Genomic DNA, 16694 nt, shown 5'->3' with positions numbered 1-16694 from the left:
ATACAACATAACACAATCTATTAAATGTAGTGCTGGAACATGCATTGTACTCTAAAAATTGCAATTGGGAAAACAAGAATGGTAAAGAGATAAACGGAGGACTAACTCTTCAGATTAATTGATAATACCTCCCTCATCAGAAAAGAGGTAAAATAAATGATCACTTGAGAGGAGGAGAGAGAAAGTAGTAAGAAATAGTGAACAAATTGAAGAAATTGACTTTAAATAGAAGGCAGACAATAACGTCACAATCAGATTCACTGAAGGGCTCACATTTGTGCAGACAAGCAGGACCATAAGGAAAAAGTGAATTATGTTTTTTTCTTCTTCTTCTGCGTAACAGGAACAGTTCTTCTGTCCAACTTAGAAAAAACATTTCTATTCTATCTGCATTTTAAGATAGTCATATTGAAATATAATTTCACTGAAGCCCTAGTAGGGAGTCGAGATTTACAGCAGTCACACCAGTCACCATATCTGCAGAGTAGCTGGAAACATTCTGAGATCCTCTATAATTTTCTATCCTTTGAGTCATACCCATAAGGCTCTTAGAATTTGTTTTTAAATGCCTATAATATAATCGTAACAGTAATAAAACCACATTCATTTCCACTGTTATCCCAGAAATCATTTCAGCCTCTACAACCATGTCACAACCCTGACAGTTCTGACGTCCTTTGTGTTCTCAGGTTGTCCTTGAGTCACATCCCTTCATCTTTTTGGGGCTGTTGCTTTAGTTACAGAATGACAACAATTTTTTTTTTTTTAAATGGCAGTGCTAGTATTTGGAAACTGTTGTTTAATTACTTCATACCTAGAAAATAATTTCAAAATAGTAAGTCAAATGCTAATCATAGCACTAATATAGGACATAGATTAACAATGAAGCTCGGAGATAAAAATCAGGCAGCATCACATCTCATTAAGCAGATTTAGTATAACTGTAGATTTTCCTAAATCTTGAAATCAAATTTAGTTTTCTATTAGTATAGTCAACCAAACCACATCATATATTCCCCTTCATAAATGTATCATGGTCCATCTTAAAATGACACCCCCTTACTTCAATGTGAAAGTTGTTCTTAAGTCTGTTCCGCTGATGATGAGAACCCTTCTGGATTCCAGCCTAAATATAGTGAAAGCTTTATGTACCATTTTGTCTTTATGCTTGAGTGTATTTCCCTGTCTCTTTTGGAAATGCCACATTTGCTGTATTCAAAGATTACATTTATTTTTTTTACATCTGCATCTCACTAGTTGGTTAATACATGGGAGCAGATCCTTCATCATCATCTGTTTCAACCAGGGGTTGCCCTGACCCAGGTGCAGGACCTTGCACTTGGCCTTGTTGAATCTCATAATGTTCACATGGGCCCACTTCCTGAGCTTGTCCAGGTCCCTCTAAATGGCATCCTGTCCCTCAGGCGTGTCAACCGCGCCACTCAGCTTGGTGTCATCTGCAAATTTGCTGAGGGTGCACTCAATCCCACTATGTCATTGATGAAAATGTTAAACAGTGCTGGTCCCAATATGGACTCCTGAGGGACACCACTCATCACTGATCTCCACGTTACCCCTTCATTTTCTGAAATTGGTGATTAGCTTTCTTTCCTATTTATGTTATTTCCATTCTAGTTCTAATATCCTCTTTGAGCTGGTTATTTATCCTAGAACTTTTGTTTCTGCACTGTATGTCATTCCAGGCAGTTTTGTTCAGTTAAAGAAATTACATTTTGCTAATTACTTCCTTTAAGCTCTTTAAATATATCCCTTTGCAATGAAAAATGATCTAAAGTCTCAAATTCACTTTATTATATATTTCTTTTAAAATCAAAATGAACACATACAATTTTGCATGTAACTTTCAGTTAGGTGCCTAATTCCCTTTGCGGGTCAACTCTTGATCACATTTTCAGAAAATCTAATAGATGTTTAAGTTCCACCCATTTCTGAAAATGAGGGAAAAAATGTTGAATCACATAGAGATGTTTGAAAAATGCCCTCTGCCCACAGCAAAGATTTTTAGTGGTTATATGCTCCATTTATAAAGTTGAAAAAGTGTTTAGAAAATCTCAAAGCACAAGTCATTTATAAAGTTACCAGCAGCAGCAATGTGTCTTAGAATATAAAAGATTTGCTGAAGATCTGAATAGCCCTGCTGGTGTTTTTCTTTGAATTCATATGTTCTGTAAGGCTGATTCCAATCAGCACTGATGATTTGGATAGTAAATAAGTTAGAATAGGTTTATGACTCCTTAAAGTTAAAGCTCTCTATCTGTCCTATTAGTTCCAACAGGTTTGTACTCTGAAGGCATGTAGGACCTGCTAAAAGCATTGCACTTCTCATGTTCCAGCATTCTAGTAGCAAATGGAAATGTATACAATTGAAAATGCTGCAGTAATTGTCTGAGCGTGAAAAATATGAAGATGTATTTATTTGCAGAAGTTAGGAGCTGCCCTCTATAAGTCAGCTGAGAATGACAGTATTTACTGCCTTTGAAGAAGAAAAAATTCCTTTGCAATAGATAACTCTGTAATTCCTCACTGTAGATCCCACACTGGCTATTGCAGCTGAACAAAATTACTTGCTTTTTAATCTATCTCCACAGCTAAACTTCCCTAGCAAATTCTTTAGGTAAGACAGCATAGTCTTCTCCAGGGGAAAAAAGAGAGCATTCAGGGAAAAGTTCATTAATTCAACCATCCTGATGTTCAGTTGCATATCCTAATATCAGGACATTTGTGTGGTTCTCAAGTTCCACACTGCATACAAGTACTTTGATTACTTCCTGCATTGTATCACCTGCCTACTGAGTTTTAGAGATCTTTTAAAATCTGGTTTGCTGTAGCTGCAGAAGAAAAGATATAAGGGCATAAAAATTATGTGCAGTTATCCCAAGAACTGGTGAATGAGGAAGAAGTGGTGAATGAGCACTCACAATGAAAGTTCTACAATTGCTGTCTCTACCCATCCATGTGCAGGTCCTGACCATCCAGAGATGTTCTGTACCAGCCCAGGCAGTTCTACAGATTTCCCTCAAAAAATGTTATTTACAAGTGCTCACATGAAGGCTCCAATGAAAATATGAATTACAGATTGAAATCTAGTTTGCCTAATTTGAGCGTGTAACTCACTTTTAAACCTCTTATCCCTACTGTCCTGCTCAAGGATCTCCCAAGTACATCTATATCTTTCTGAGATTGTGGGGATCAAAACTGCCTCAAAGGCTACATCTACACTTTGATCTGCCCCAACAAGCAGGGCTAGTCTCTCAGGCCCCGTGATGTAGAAAAAACTGTCAGCCACTCTGCATCCCAGGGCAAACAGGTTATGTCCATACTTAGCCTAAGTCTCCTCAAGTTCGTGTAGTACCTTCAGGTATAATTGTTATATTTGTTTTTATTTCAGTCTGTCTGAAAAAGTGTGAGGGCTATGTTAAAACACTGACGGGGTAGTTCTTTTGTGGCATGATGCTGCATGAGTTCTTACGGCATGCAAGTGTTGCTTGCCATGGGGAAGGCCATGAGATGGGAATGCCTGGGGGAATGCAGTTTGATGGTTGTTGGAAGACTATACAGGGCATGGAGAGCCTGGTGAAGTCTCATCCTTGCTGCCTGTAAAGCGTGGTCCCTGAACTGAATGTTATTCTGGAACTGCACTCATTTTTATATTAAAGGGATCTAGCAAGTTTACTCTGAAATGAAAGCCTGAGAATGAACTATCACACATGGAGTGGGGATGATGGAGGGCCAGGTTCCAGGAGCCAAGTTATTTGCTGGTGTAGATGTACCCAATAGTATTTTACAGCTGACATTTCACCAATACTGAATCAAGTGGAATCATTACCCTCAGCATCTTGCATATAACACTACTATTAACATGTCAGAACATGATTTGCCTTGACTTTCATTGTTGACTTTCATCTAATTTCTTTTCCACTCTAACCTCCTGGACCTTTTTCCTTGCATTTGTGTTTACTCAGCTATTCACAATCTAGTATTGGTGAATGTGATTTCCCTCTCCAAAGTGCAGCACTTGACACACATCTTATTGAATTTTATCTTGCTGATTTCAGACTATATCTCAAGATTATTACAGTAATTTTGAATCCTGATCCTGGTCCCTAAAGCATTTTTATGCCCTGTGCTGTTAATTAGTATCATTCATAGATTTCATATATAATCACAGTTCATTTTGTCATCTAAGTCACTAATGAAAATGCACTTTAAATTCTTAGATGTAGAATATAATTCTGTAGCTTATTCATGTGCTTATATTTGTCCTACTTATTCTTTAAAGTCTAGTCTGAGAACCCCCAAGAGCCACCTCAGTAGTTGCATCAGTATTTAATACTTGCACTCATATCTAATCTGGTTCACAGGATTATATTTAAGTTATCAAACTCTAACAACTCTGATTGCTTATGTCTCCAACGAGAGAGCAGTCTGTCACTTACTGAGCTCTGCATTAATGTGAGTTAGCTGTTCTGCCACTAATTTTGCATTCTAATTTAGAAATAGGTGACCAAAAGTGGGATAATGATGTTACATTTTTCTCATGTTCTATGTACAAGCACTATGCATTTACTCCACTAGATTTGTAGAAATCCACCAGTTTATCGAAAACTGCCTCTGAAAGTTTACTATATCAAGTGACCTACTTTTCACCTTAGTCTATTTGAACATAGCAGATATATTTACTATCAGTTACTAAGGCAGGCAATGTGGTATGGTTTTGTCTGGATCAGCATACTTTAATGGCCATGGAGTCTATTAAACATCTCTTACAGACTCTGGATTTAATAAATGATTTCTAATTGACTAGGTGTCAGTGGCAACATTCTAGAAAACTCAGTTACATGGGATTTTTCATTGATTTTCCCTATATTAGAAAATGAAATGTCAGATACCATTAATTGCATTTTCACAATAAGAAGCATACTGCAAAAGTAGCTGCTAAGTGAAAGCACTTCCAGCCTAACGTGCAATAGAAGTATTCTTTTTAAATTAATCCAATATATAAACATTTATTACAGTTATGTGCCTCTGTGGGCCAAATTGATGTGAATGTAATTACAATCTATAATATGGAACTATTTTGCAGGCTTCTAGGGAAAAAATGCATTCAGGTATATTCTGCACTCATTTATCCTTACGCAGTATACTATCTGCATCCAGCAACATAGAAGGTAGTTAAGCCATGGTTTCTAAGAGTTCTTACCTACAACAACTGCATCACTCCTGACATCAGCTTGTACTTACTGTTGTTGATAGCTCAAAGACAGAACTGCTAACTTATGTTATCTTATAAGTATACACACGTTTACCCAGGCTATATGTCATTAGTAAGTAGCATATGATCCAGAATAAAGTTTATGAGACTGTGACACACATATTCATTACCATTGGTGGCCCCCAGTACAAAATACATTGGTGCATCTTTCCTGCTTTCCTGTGTCTGCATTGGTGTAGTCAGGTGTTCATGATCACATATGTGTTTTACAGATGTAATTCTACAGATTTTTTTTCCCATGATTGCATTTATTATGCCAGAATTGACCACTGGTCTCTATAGTCCTAGGAAGATGATATTAGCAGTCTGGATGTGAAAATTCATTTGACTATGCACAATTTACTGGAGTGCTAGAAGTTCTTATGCCTTTGTAGAGAAAGAAAAATCCATGACCTTTCTAAAGTATGTGATGTAGCATTCAATTTCCCTGCATCTGATTGATAAGCAAGCAGGAAATTATATCTTTTGCCATGGTAGACAAGCATAATTAAGCAATAAGGCAATGGAGGTAGTTGTGATTATCTTAGGATGCACCTGGGAGCTGCCTTGTTGCTATTTTAAAACATCTTTATGCTAAGGGAACTGTATTAATTTCTGCTGAGAAAGATAAAGTTGGCAGTTTGGAATGCTCACAAGCAGCAGTTTCAGTTGTGCTTCACAGAGAGTAATGTGGTGTGTTCACCTCAAATAATTAGGCTTCTCCTTCAGCAGAAGCAAAGATGGAGCAGGCTGTAAACATTTAATTGACAGTTCGGACCTGGAAAAAAAACCAACAAAACAACCAAAAAACCAATTATGCTTTGGCTGGCTGCCAGTGAGTGCAAAACTTACATTTTTACCAGTTTAGAATAAAACTATGTTGCCCCCAACACTTGACTTCCAGGGAAGACATCTCTGCATAATTAATGCTATTGCATCCACAGTCTAATTTATGCATTTTAATTATACCAAAGGCCCGTTGAATAATTAATGCTAGCAAAACAATGGGTCTGAAGCATAAGCTGAAAAGTATCACTTTTTAATGGGCTTTGTAGATTTAAATAACTAATGAAAGCTATTTAACTATTTGATTGAGAGAATATTTCCCCCCCCCCCCCGTACAATCAAGTATTAACTACCATTATTGAGCAGCCTCTCAAGTGGAGAAATGTTAGCTCAGGCTACATGTTTTCACAAGTAGCCAATCTGAGTATACCACAGTACACTAACCCACCTGAGCCATATGCATGGAAGAAAGAGATTTATTTGGATGTTTGCCCTGTGGGAGGGACTGATATGTCATTGGCATAATCTGTAAGATGTAAAATCAAAATTCCAGGCACAAAATTCCTCTTTGACCTCCTGCCTTCAAACAGGTCAGTTCATGCAAGTTTCATGGGGAGATTAAGAATTGAACATAAAGAAATACAATATAGAATTCATTATCCCTGAGTTCAGCAATCTAAGAATTAAGGATGTAGGCCAGGTTAGTAATTTAGAGCCTTGGAGTGGTCAATGGAGAGAGATAGCACCTCTCGAGAGTTTCATCTCATCCTAAAATAGGTTTTTGAAATAGATGGGATTAATCACCATTTAGCAGTGGCTATCATTTTTCTGTTTCTTACAGAGGAAGATTAGGATACTGCCTTAGACCATACACCTAACTTCTAGACAGTCTAGTTTAGGTGAAGTTAATTTCATTAGCAATGGCAGCCTCTAAGCTACCGTGTGAGAAAGATCTACTGTCATCAACCTGATGGTGTAAAGACCAGGGCAGAGCAGAAGCACTCACAGCACAGAGCTAGCCGAAGCTCAGTGTGTCACATTGACAGCCAGCACCCCTGCTGCTTGGTCAAGTCTCAGCTTGAAACATGTGACACTCATTAAGAAAGTCCTTCTCCCTCCGAAAGGCTCAAAACGTGCATTAGTGTTGATCTGCTGTGCCCAAAGGCTTGCCTCCACTGTGGTGTGGTCCCTGGAGCAATGCTGGGCAGTGTGATGTGCTACAACCAGAGTGTCCCAGATGTGCAGTATGTCCTGGGTTTGGTGTACTCCGCGTTTCTCCCGCAAAGGGTGGTGAAAGCATGTAGAGAGCAGACGGCACTGACTGCATAGCATGCAACGCCTGGTGGCAGAAAGTCCCCGTTTCTTTAAGTGAGTAAAATGATACAGCACATGATGAATTACCACAATCCCTGGCAGTATATTACATACACTCAAGTAATATCAACTTGTCAATACAAGTATGAAATGAATTGCTTTTACCAACTTTTTTGTTCATGTTTTCCATGTCAGAAGTATGCTCTTTAAACTCTAATGTAAAATGTTTAAGAAAGTGTAGTAATAATAACAATATAACAAAGGCCTTGTAAAAGAAATAAGGTTGGCAAAGTCTGCTGTCACTGTTGAATATCAGGCCCCTTGTTTAAGTGCATTATTTGGAGCTCAGTGACTTTTTGGTTCCTATGTTTTAAGTTTTCTCTTTTACCTAATATTATGTACTGAAATCAAAGTACTTGACTCTCCAGAGCACCCACCTGAGTCATTAAGGAGACATGGAGGGGGACTATGTAAAAACTAACTGTGTTTTCCCTGTTTTCAGCTGTGTTTGCCCGAGCCTGGCCATGAGCTAGTGCTCTTGTCAGTGCTTGTGGTCTGTATCAGGCAGGTGACAGCTACATTCAGTTTGGGTGGACTGGATGGCGTGTTCCTTCACGCAGACATGGGGAAGGGACAGGGTGGCACAGAAAAGGCTCCTGCTGAGGTGGCTCTGCTCCAGGGAAATCTCAGCAAGCCATAGCCAGCTGCTGCCTGGCCCTGCGGAATATTTCATAGAAGGTAGAAAGCAGAATGCAAATGAAGATCTGCCTTAGTATCAGACTAAAACTAGTTTCTTTCTTCTGAGCAATAACACCTGAAAGAGCAGACATGCATTGGTGCAAACTGGGGCAGTGCTGTAGTTAACAGACTAACTCTGTATACATCTACCTGGTGGCTTGTGGCTTATGTCTTCTTCACTGCTCAGCTCTCCTGCCCAGGAGCTAGGCAGTGTCCTGGCGGTATTCCTTGATACCCCATTCCTCTCTACTTTTCTTACTACAGTACCTAAAAAAAGTAGTAAGAATAATTATTCGAGAAATACAACTATTTTATTAAACTCAACGTAAGACCAAAAGCTCCTCACTGTGTACTTTGATACTAGGATGGAGCCTGGTGATCTCGCAGTCCTAGTCAGGCTAGTGTTTTTAATGTGGATGATGAAAATAGCTGCTGAAGCATGAGCTCGTGATCCGTAACAAAGTGTCTTCCTTTGCTTCTGCCTTTGCAGGACTATGCTGAGAAGGAGAAAGCTGCAGCCAAGGCTCTGGAGGATGTGAAGGCTAACTTCTACTGTGAACTATGTGACAAGCAGTACCACAAACACCAGGAATTTGACAACCACATCAATTCTTATGACCATGCTCACAAGCAGGTAAACCTGACAAATGTCCGTGCACTTTACAGTAGTCCATCTTCCTTCCTCATTGATTGTGGGAGGTTTCTAAATTCACTCAAGTAGAAGACCATTTAACATTTGATGTTTTCGACTTCAACATGCTGTTTTTCATTAAAATAAAATGTAAAATATTCACTGTTTTAATCTTCATCTCAATATCTTTTAAGCCCCTTTGACTGAAAGATCACTGTCTATAGTTTTAGATAGGTGCTCAATACCAATATTCACTTTGAATTTGATATATCTAAATGTGGAATTGCTCATAAACTAGAGGGAGGGGAAAGGATCACTTCCTCAAATATCCAGGTCCCTCTTTTGGATGCAGAAGGCATATGATGAAGCTGGTCATGCTGTTTCAAGGGCAGAAAAGCAGTTTATTTTTTTAAAAAAGCATATGTTTCTGAAGCTGACATCTATGTCTCATAATGTTTCTCAGGGTGGAATACATTTTGCCTTGCATGCAAAACATAATGTAAAGTAACAGCTATTTTTGAACAACAAGATATTGGACTATTGGGAAAAGAATAGATGCTAATTGTTTGTCATTGGTTTTGTATCAACTTTATCAGATCTATATGTGGTAGGTATATCGTACCCATATATACCTATTATCCTTCTATGTTTGCTTCTTGCATCATAGTTTTCCTCCAATTTTAGCAAAATCCATATTTCAGTTGGCATTATGGAAAGAAAATGCAATTAATTCACATAGACACTTCAGAATTTGAAGAAAATTGTTTGCAAAGTTCAGGAATGAGTGTTTCTGAACCTCTGATGAACAGATCATATCTGCTAATCTAAGATGTAAGAAGTTAGAACATGTAAGAGGATTCCATAGATGTTTTCCTACTAGCGCTTATATGCATTACAGAGTTCAAGTTCTCATGTATTGTGTGCATTCAGGTTGCCAGGGTATTAGTGTCTTCTGGGTGATCACACTTCTGGGTACACAGAGGTCAGGAGCTACCTTGCAAATTCATGAATCATTTAGAAGCTGCTGGTATTTCTGACAGAGGACTAGAAATAATAAATGTTAAGTAAAACAAACAGCACTAAAGGCAAAACTCCTCACTCTCACTGCAAGCAATCTTATTGTCTTTTACAGTATTATAGAGGATGTAAATCAGCCTAGAATTTTCTGTGTGCATTTATCACAGCACTGCATTAACAAACTGCCTAGCGTCTGCCCACCCATCATGCTGAACCATCCTGCTGAATTCAAGCAGCCCAGAGTCAGCTATCCGTGGGTATTAATGGGACTCTTTTGGCCCATCACTCCCAAACCAGAGCTAGATTCATCTAATGTATTTATGTATTAAATCAAAAGCAATTCCTCACATCACCATTCCATTAATTAATCCATAAAAATGGTTATAATAATACAAAAAATGCTTTTCCAGATCCTAAACATGTGACTCTAATCCCTCTAAATCCCCATTTGCTGCACAAATAATTTTTTTCACCCTTCAGCTGTTTTTTTTACTCATCAGAAATGCATCTGAACTCAAATGGATCCATTTGTGCCCTTCCCTCTTCACACACTCCCCCTGCAAAGAGTTTGCATTAAGTTTATGCAAAATAAAACAGCCTGCTTGATGCACCATCTATGATTGGGTTGTTGGGCAGGGGAGGTTTGGGCAGCTTTCCGTTATAAAAGGGAATGGTTAAGCAATAAAACTCTTTTTAATTTTTAGGTAAATTTAGTGCTTTAAAAGCTGCCAGACATAGTACAGGGAACTAAGAGTCTGCATAGAAATGCACGACACATACAGAATATCATCTGGCAGTACAAGCTCACCCCATCCTGCCCTTTCAGATGTAGTTCAGAAGCTCAGTTAGCACAGGATTAGCTAGCTACCCTCCTGATGTGACAGGGTAATTCAGTCTCTTCTCCTCTCTCACTTCTTGACTGCTCAGCCAAGTCTGGGAACAGCATTAGTTTGCCTCTAGGAATAGTGTGGATGCACCCTTTTCTCTGACTTTTATAGTCAGTCACTGAAGAGCCTTTATTCTTCTTACTTTTATCAGAGTAATCTTCAAAGAAAACAAGTTAATTTATGGTTTTGTGTGGTTTTAGTTAGCTTAGTTTCAAAATGTTTGTTCTGGGAGGGATAGTAGCCACCAGAAAAGCTTCGTTCTCCTAAGGTATGTTTTCTGTTTCCCAGCAGAAATTGGAGGGTACCTTTCTTTAGTCATCTGCACAGATATGTTCTAAGCATCATTCTTCTAATGAAGAGTAAATTAAAATGAGGGACCCTTTACATCTCAGTAACAATACAGTGTAGTCCTCCCATGTGATTTCCCATTTAAATGCTACTACTTCGAAATTTGTATTAAAGTGGCAAAGCTGTTTAGAGAAGATATAAAGGCAGAAAAAAGGATATTGCACTGATTACTTTCTCATAAGTCTTTTGTTTCTCTTCCAGAGGAAACAGATTTTATTCAAAGAATTATGACTCTAATCTCCCAATATTATGGTTTTATAAAATTAATTTTGTGATCCATTTTCTCATCAATGATTTCAACCAGTTGTTAAAGCAGAAAGTACTGAGTCTTGGACAGGCCATTGCCTTCCCTGTCCTCAGAGGACTGCAAAATGTTATGATGACAATCTGGCCTTGTTTGCATAACCGGTCTTTCTGCTGCATTAGGTTATTCTAAAGCAGTATACTCAGAGAGACTTTCTCTCTCTCTCTCTGCATGCTACATACATTCATACTTATATATATAAAAATACTACACATGTATGTGTACATATATACACATGTATGCATACAAAGAAAACTTTGACAGAACATCAAAGATCTCCCCTGCCTATATCTTCATTATCTTGTAACATTGTAATGACCCTGGAAGGGTCTAACATGAGTTATATATCTTTGAGTAATATTGTCTGAGTATTAAGCAGCTCTTATTTCTTTTGTTGTCTTGACAGCATTAGTCTTAATTAATGTTGCCAACATCTTTCCTGACGCACTACTCTATAATAATTTTTCATTGATATTACCTGTTATTGGAAATTAATTTCTTTCAGTGCAAGGCTGGTTAAAGTGAACCCAGAAAATCTGTTTGAGTGGAAGGCTGTGCTCCCACTCAGCTTTACCTGAGCTCTCTGTTGTTAAGCCTGATACTTAACAAGGCTGGGGCACGAGTGTGGGTGACTTTCCTGGGAGCACCTAATCTTTCATCAATGTACAGCTCTGTGCATACATGCCTCATTGGCCCAGCACATACCAGCTAACCCACTCGAAAATCAACAGCTTTTTCCTTTGTGTTTTTCCTTTGCTATGGAATCTATGACTTTATAAAGTCCTGGGCAGCAGTCACAGGCAGTGGCACATTTGATAAATCTGCAGTATCTCTCATCAAGCATCAAGGTAAACGATGCTTGCTATCACTTGCTCACCGTATTCTCTGCAACAAAAGTTAACTGCATCAGAACTGATTACCTTGGCTCTGTTGAAACTATCTGAACACTGAAAAGGATAAGGGTCCTGGTGTGAATTCCTTCAAGAGTGACTAGTATTTAGATGCATTTTCAGGTAGCAGCCTATATTCATTATATTCATTATTCATTAATATATGTGGATGTATGTTACATGCTAAGCTGAAAATAATATGGAAGTATAGATTTTTTAACAGGGTTGTTAAGTCACGTGCATCTATAAAAGGCAGCCAAACTTGAGCAGAGATGTCTATTTGGTTAACATTATTAAATGGAATCTTTTAATACCTCCAGGTCATGCATAGCATTCATCCATTCAGTTAATGTCGAAGTAGTTGGAGCTTTCAATTTTTGTATAAATAATCCTTAGCAATCAGCAAGGCTTTTAGATGTCAACAAAGGAGAAAATAAAAAATCTGTTCCATGTACTGTAATATAATAATTGTGATGATAATAATAATAGAAATAAGCAGCAAAGAAAAACAAGACTGTATTGCCATCTTGGGGTTTCTGATGACAAAACAGATCTTTTAGTTTTGTTGTCAAAATTTAGCCATACAGTTAAATACATCACATTCTCTCATATGAAAAAAAAATCTAAATTTTAGTGTTCTTGAAGCAGACAGCACTGTATAAGTAGGTGAACAGAACTTTCAGTCTACACTAGTTCACATGCACATACCTGTATCTTAGTATTTAAATCCATGCATACTAGCACTTGGGCATATTTTTTGCATGAAAGTCTGATTTAGTGTGTACAGCTGTGGGCACTTGCTGTTAAGCTTTTATGGTGCTTGTGGATTTAAACTCTAATTCAGGCAGAGATTTAGCTCCTGTTAAACATCAAAGCTAGCAAATATGCTTACATTTATCTAGCGTTGCCTCTACCACCTAGAAAATGTACAGATAAGTGAAGACAGAGAAAGCTCCAGGAGTGAGTGTAATGCTGAGACCTTGTTCGGTCATCTTTAGGGTGTTTTTTCCAGCATCTACATGTTTATTGGATGAAAAGTAAGTCCTGTATTTTGGCTCTAAGGTACACCTCTCCTATTACCCAAACAATTTTCATTTGGAGGAAAGGAAACTGGTTTGGCAATACCCGAGAGATTTCACCTTGGGATATGGAAAATTAGGCAAACACAGCAACACCAAGAAGCCTTCTTCTGGACAAAGTATCATATTTAGCTGTAAGAACACACTAATCAAACAGAAAGGGCTACACCAACATAAAGGTCCACTACTATATGTGCTTGTGTAGTCTCTGCTTTTTTTCCTTGATATATATATATAGGTGTACCCACTGTCTCTCTTGTACTCCCACATGGACAAGGCTGACATCCTTCCCTGCAGCCCCTGCTTCTGTTTCTCTGCATCAGGACACTGGCCATTAAGAAGGGCCTGCTTTTTTAGGGCCAGGTTTTGCACATGAGGTCTGTACTCTCTGTGGCCTCCTCAGAAAATAACCTGAATGGCAAAAGACCTCAGCATTTCTTGCTCTTGTTTAGCGAGAGGTGCTGTCTGCAGCCATCAGCATTCTGCTCCTGTAACCTCATAAAAATCACCTTGGTTTGATACTTGTTAAGAAATACATGCATATTTTTAATAAAATTTTCACATTCATCACATCCCTAGTGAGAAAGCCAGAACCAGAGTTGTATTAAAGATAAAAGAAAAAAGGAGTCAAGCAAGAGAAACAGTAATACGATGTTAGATTCCCTCAAACAGCTGGTTTGTAAGTGGACTTGAAGTGATAAAGGAGTTTTGTATGCGTGGTAGTTACTGTCCTCCTATTTTTAGGTACCAATAGATTGCTATGCTCAAAAGCACCCATCACATACACAAATTGTTATGTGTGTGCAATTTGGAGGGTGTAAAATTAGGCCCAGTCCTGAAAACAACTGTGAACTTTCCAAGATGTATGCCTATAACCAGTCCCACAAAAATAAATGAAAATATTCAAATACATAAAATGAAGGATGCTCAGATGTTTTACAAGAGAGGGGTTTTAGAGATGAAAGTTATTACTTATTATTTATTTTTTCCATCTTCAGAACATTTACCATAAGTATCTCTAGTCAGATTAGTTGCTTCTAACACATAAATCAAAATACTGAAAGTATGATTCAATATGGTCAACAGTTTCTCAGATTTTTCCACAAATTATTATTTATTTTCAGTGAAATGCCCCCTTTTTTTTTAGCTTCAAGGCAAATCTATTACCAGTTTATGTTTTAACTATCACCATTAGACAATTATTTAAAATGATCATCTGTGCCTCTATACCCTTTGTCAGACACTTCTGCTTCATCACAATATTTATTGCCCTTTGAATTTTGGGAGTTTTGATGCTGAAGAATTCTTAACTGTTATTTTATTCATTATTCTACAATACACATACAGATTGAATTTTCCCTGCTCTTTCCTTTTAAGCACATCATTCTCTTCCCTTGGAAACAGTATACTCTTTACATTTCTGTCATAAGTCTTGTTTTCTTTCATGTGAAAACCAAAGCTAAAAGAAAGAATTCATTGCTATAGTGTGTCCTATCATTTCAGTATGTTTTTACCTTAAAGACACGCTGTTCTCTTGCTCATTCTGAAACCAGTGATATTCTTATTGTTGCTTATGCCTATGACATTCTCTAACTTCTGTTATAGCTTCACAGTTTCTTATCTTTTCATCATACATTGATTTTGCAGTATGTGTTCTTGTTCATACTCCCAAAAATTACTTCCGCTGTGACTGTAACTGCTCCCGAAGAGCAGGTTTTTGATAATTTCTTGCTGAACAGTTTTCATTTTCTCACACTGCCTTTCCCATAATTAACTTAAAAAGTTCTTTTCATTCTTTCAGAATTAGTTCCTGTGAATTAACTCCTTTTACTTGTCCCTTTTGTTCCTAAATTAGTTTTGATTACAAACTAGATTGCCCCATGGTTTCTACTGGATTGTTAGATACAGAACTGGCTGTGATGCTTATAATTAAGGTTTCCAAACATTTTGTATTTTAAGACCCAGGTTTCTGTTGCTCTCAGAGATTGGGCTGAAATTTTCTTTCTGGATCCCAAGATTTAGCAAATTACAGTGAAGATATATAGTATTTGCAAAGTCAAGAATAAGGAAGTGATAAGGCACCAGAATCAATACTGTTTGGACAACCTAATCTGATACTTTTATATAACTGCTCTTTAATAAAATCTTTAATCGCAGGTTGCATGTTGTTTTCCTTAAGGAAAACTCCCTGACTCAGTACTGAAGATGGACTGTACTTGAGGAATGAATCCATCTTGTGCAGCAGATGAAGCTGTTGGCTACAAAAGAACTGATGATGTGAAATGAGGAGGAAACAGAAGGAGAAGTGCGTTTAGGAAGTAATTATGGGAATAGGTGTAATGGACAGAGGGAGACAGAAATTGCAAGAACAGAAAGACATAGAAGTACATAGAAATTAGAAAGACATAGAAATTAGAAGACAATGACAGGTGTGTACAAGAAAGGGAGAAAAAGGAGTTACAAGAGGAAGGACTTGGAGAAATAATCCAGAAATATGGGGGAATATCAGGATAAAGCACAGGAGGAAACTGTCAATGTCAGCCACTTAGAGCCATCAATGTCTAAGCCATTCCACTTACAGCTGAGGAACTGAGTGAATCAACCAGATAGGCTGTAAGAAAATTACATTTCACAACTCTAATACCTGTGGTATTCTTGCTAACAGAATTATATTGGCACAAAATGTTGTATTGAAAATAATACAAAGGCCTTACACAACATAAAAAATGGCTGGGGTCTGGAAAAAAGCAAAGAATGAAATGTATAATGCAGTTGCTTATGTATAATTCCATCTCTTACCACTGATAGATGATATAAGACCAAAATACTCTATTTTCTTGGCCTTAATGCTTCTTTCTGTTATTTAGAAATTGAGAAAGCCTGCCTTTCTAAAAGCATGTTTGCATCACAGCTGCTGCGCTTCAAAGTACCTGCAATCCAGCATCTTTGTAATGCTGAAGTAGCAGTGCAGTGAACCAGACAATCAGGTTGTGTCACACCACAGAAACTGATGTAAATAAAGGTAACATAAAGCAATACAGGATGACATCAGCATTTAAGCAAAGGAGTAGCGTACAGCATATGAGCAAAAGCAGGATGTAAACAAGTAACAAGTAAATTGTTAAATTTGGGTTTTTTACAATAAATGTTACTTGTTAAAAAACAAGTAAAAACAAGTATGAAGTAAGCAAAACAAATAAACAAGTAAATAAGTCTGTGGCATCACTGTACTAAGAACATTTATTTTGCCAGTTTGAAATTATCTTAAAGTGAATGCTTAGTTTATAATATCATGCAGTATTTTCAAAAATGTTATGAGGGGAGGCTTGTATTTATAGCTATGCTACAGAGATGCTTCAATTGCACACTACAGCAAGTACATGTACCAGAGTAGCTCCGGAGCAGCAGGAGCAACATTATCAAATACC

The 16694-nt window shown here is 37.6% G+C and overlaps 1 protein-coding gene across 1 annotated transcript in view; it reads left to right on the top strand.

The window, feature by feature from the left end:
- The window catches only part of ZNF804B (zinc finger protein 804B), a 236379-nt gene that overhangs the window by 199123 nt on the left and 20562 nt on the right, over positions 1-16694 (top strand). Inside the window, exon 2 of the mRNA XM_072851500.1 lies at positions 8601-8744. Coding sequence (XP_072707601.1) covers positions 8601-8744 — 144 coding nt within the window. The remainder of the gene's footprint in view (positions 1-8600; positions 8745-16694) is intronic.

The sequence above is a fragment of the Ciconia boyciana genome, chromosome 2 (assembly GCF_034638445.1).
Source record: "Ciconia boyciana chromosome 2, ASM3463844v1, whole genome shotgun sequence".
Classification (NCBI taxonomy): Eukaryota; Metazoa; Chordata; class Aves; order Ciconiiformes; family Ciconiidae; genus Ciconia; species Ciconia boyciana.
This window is presented reverse-complemented; position numbering and strand designations above follow the sequence as displayed.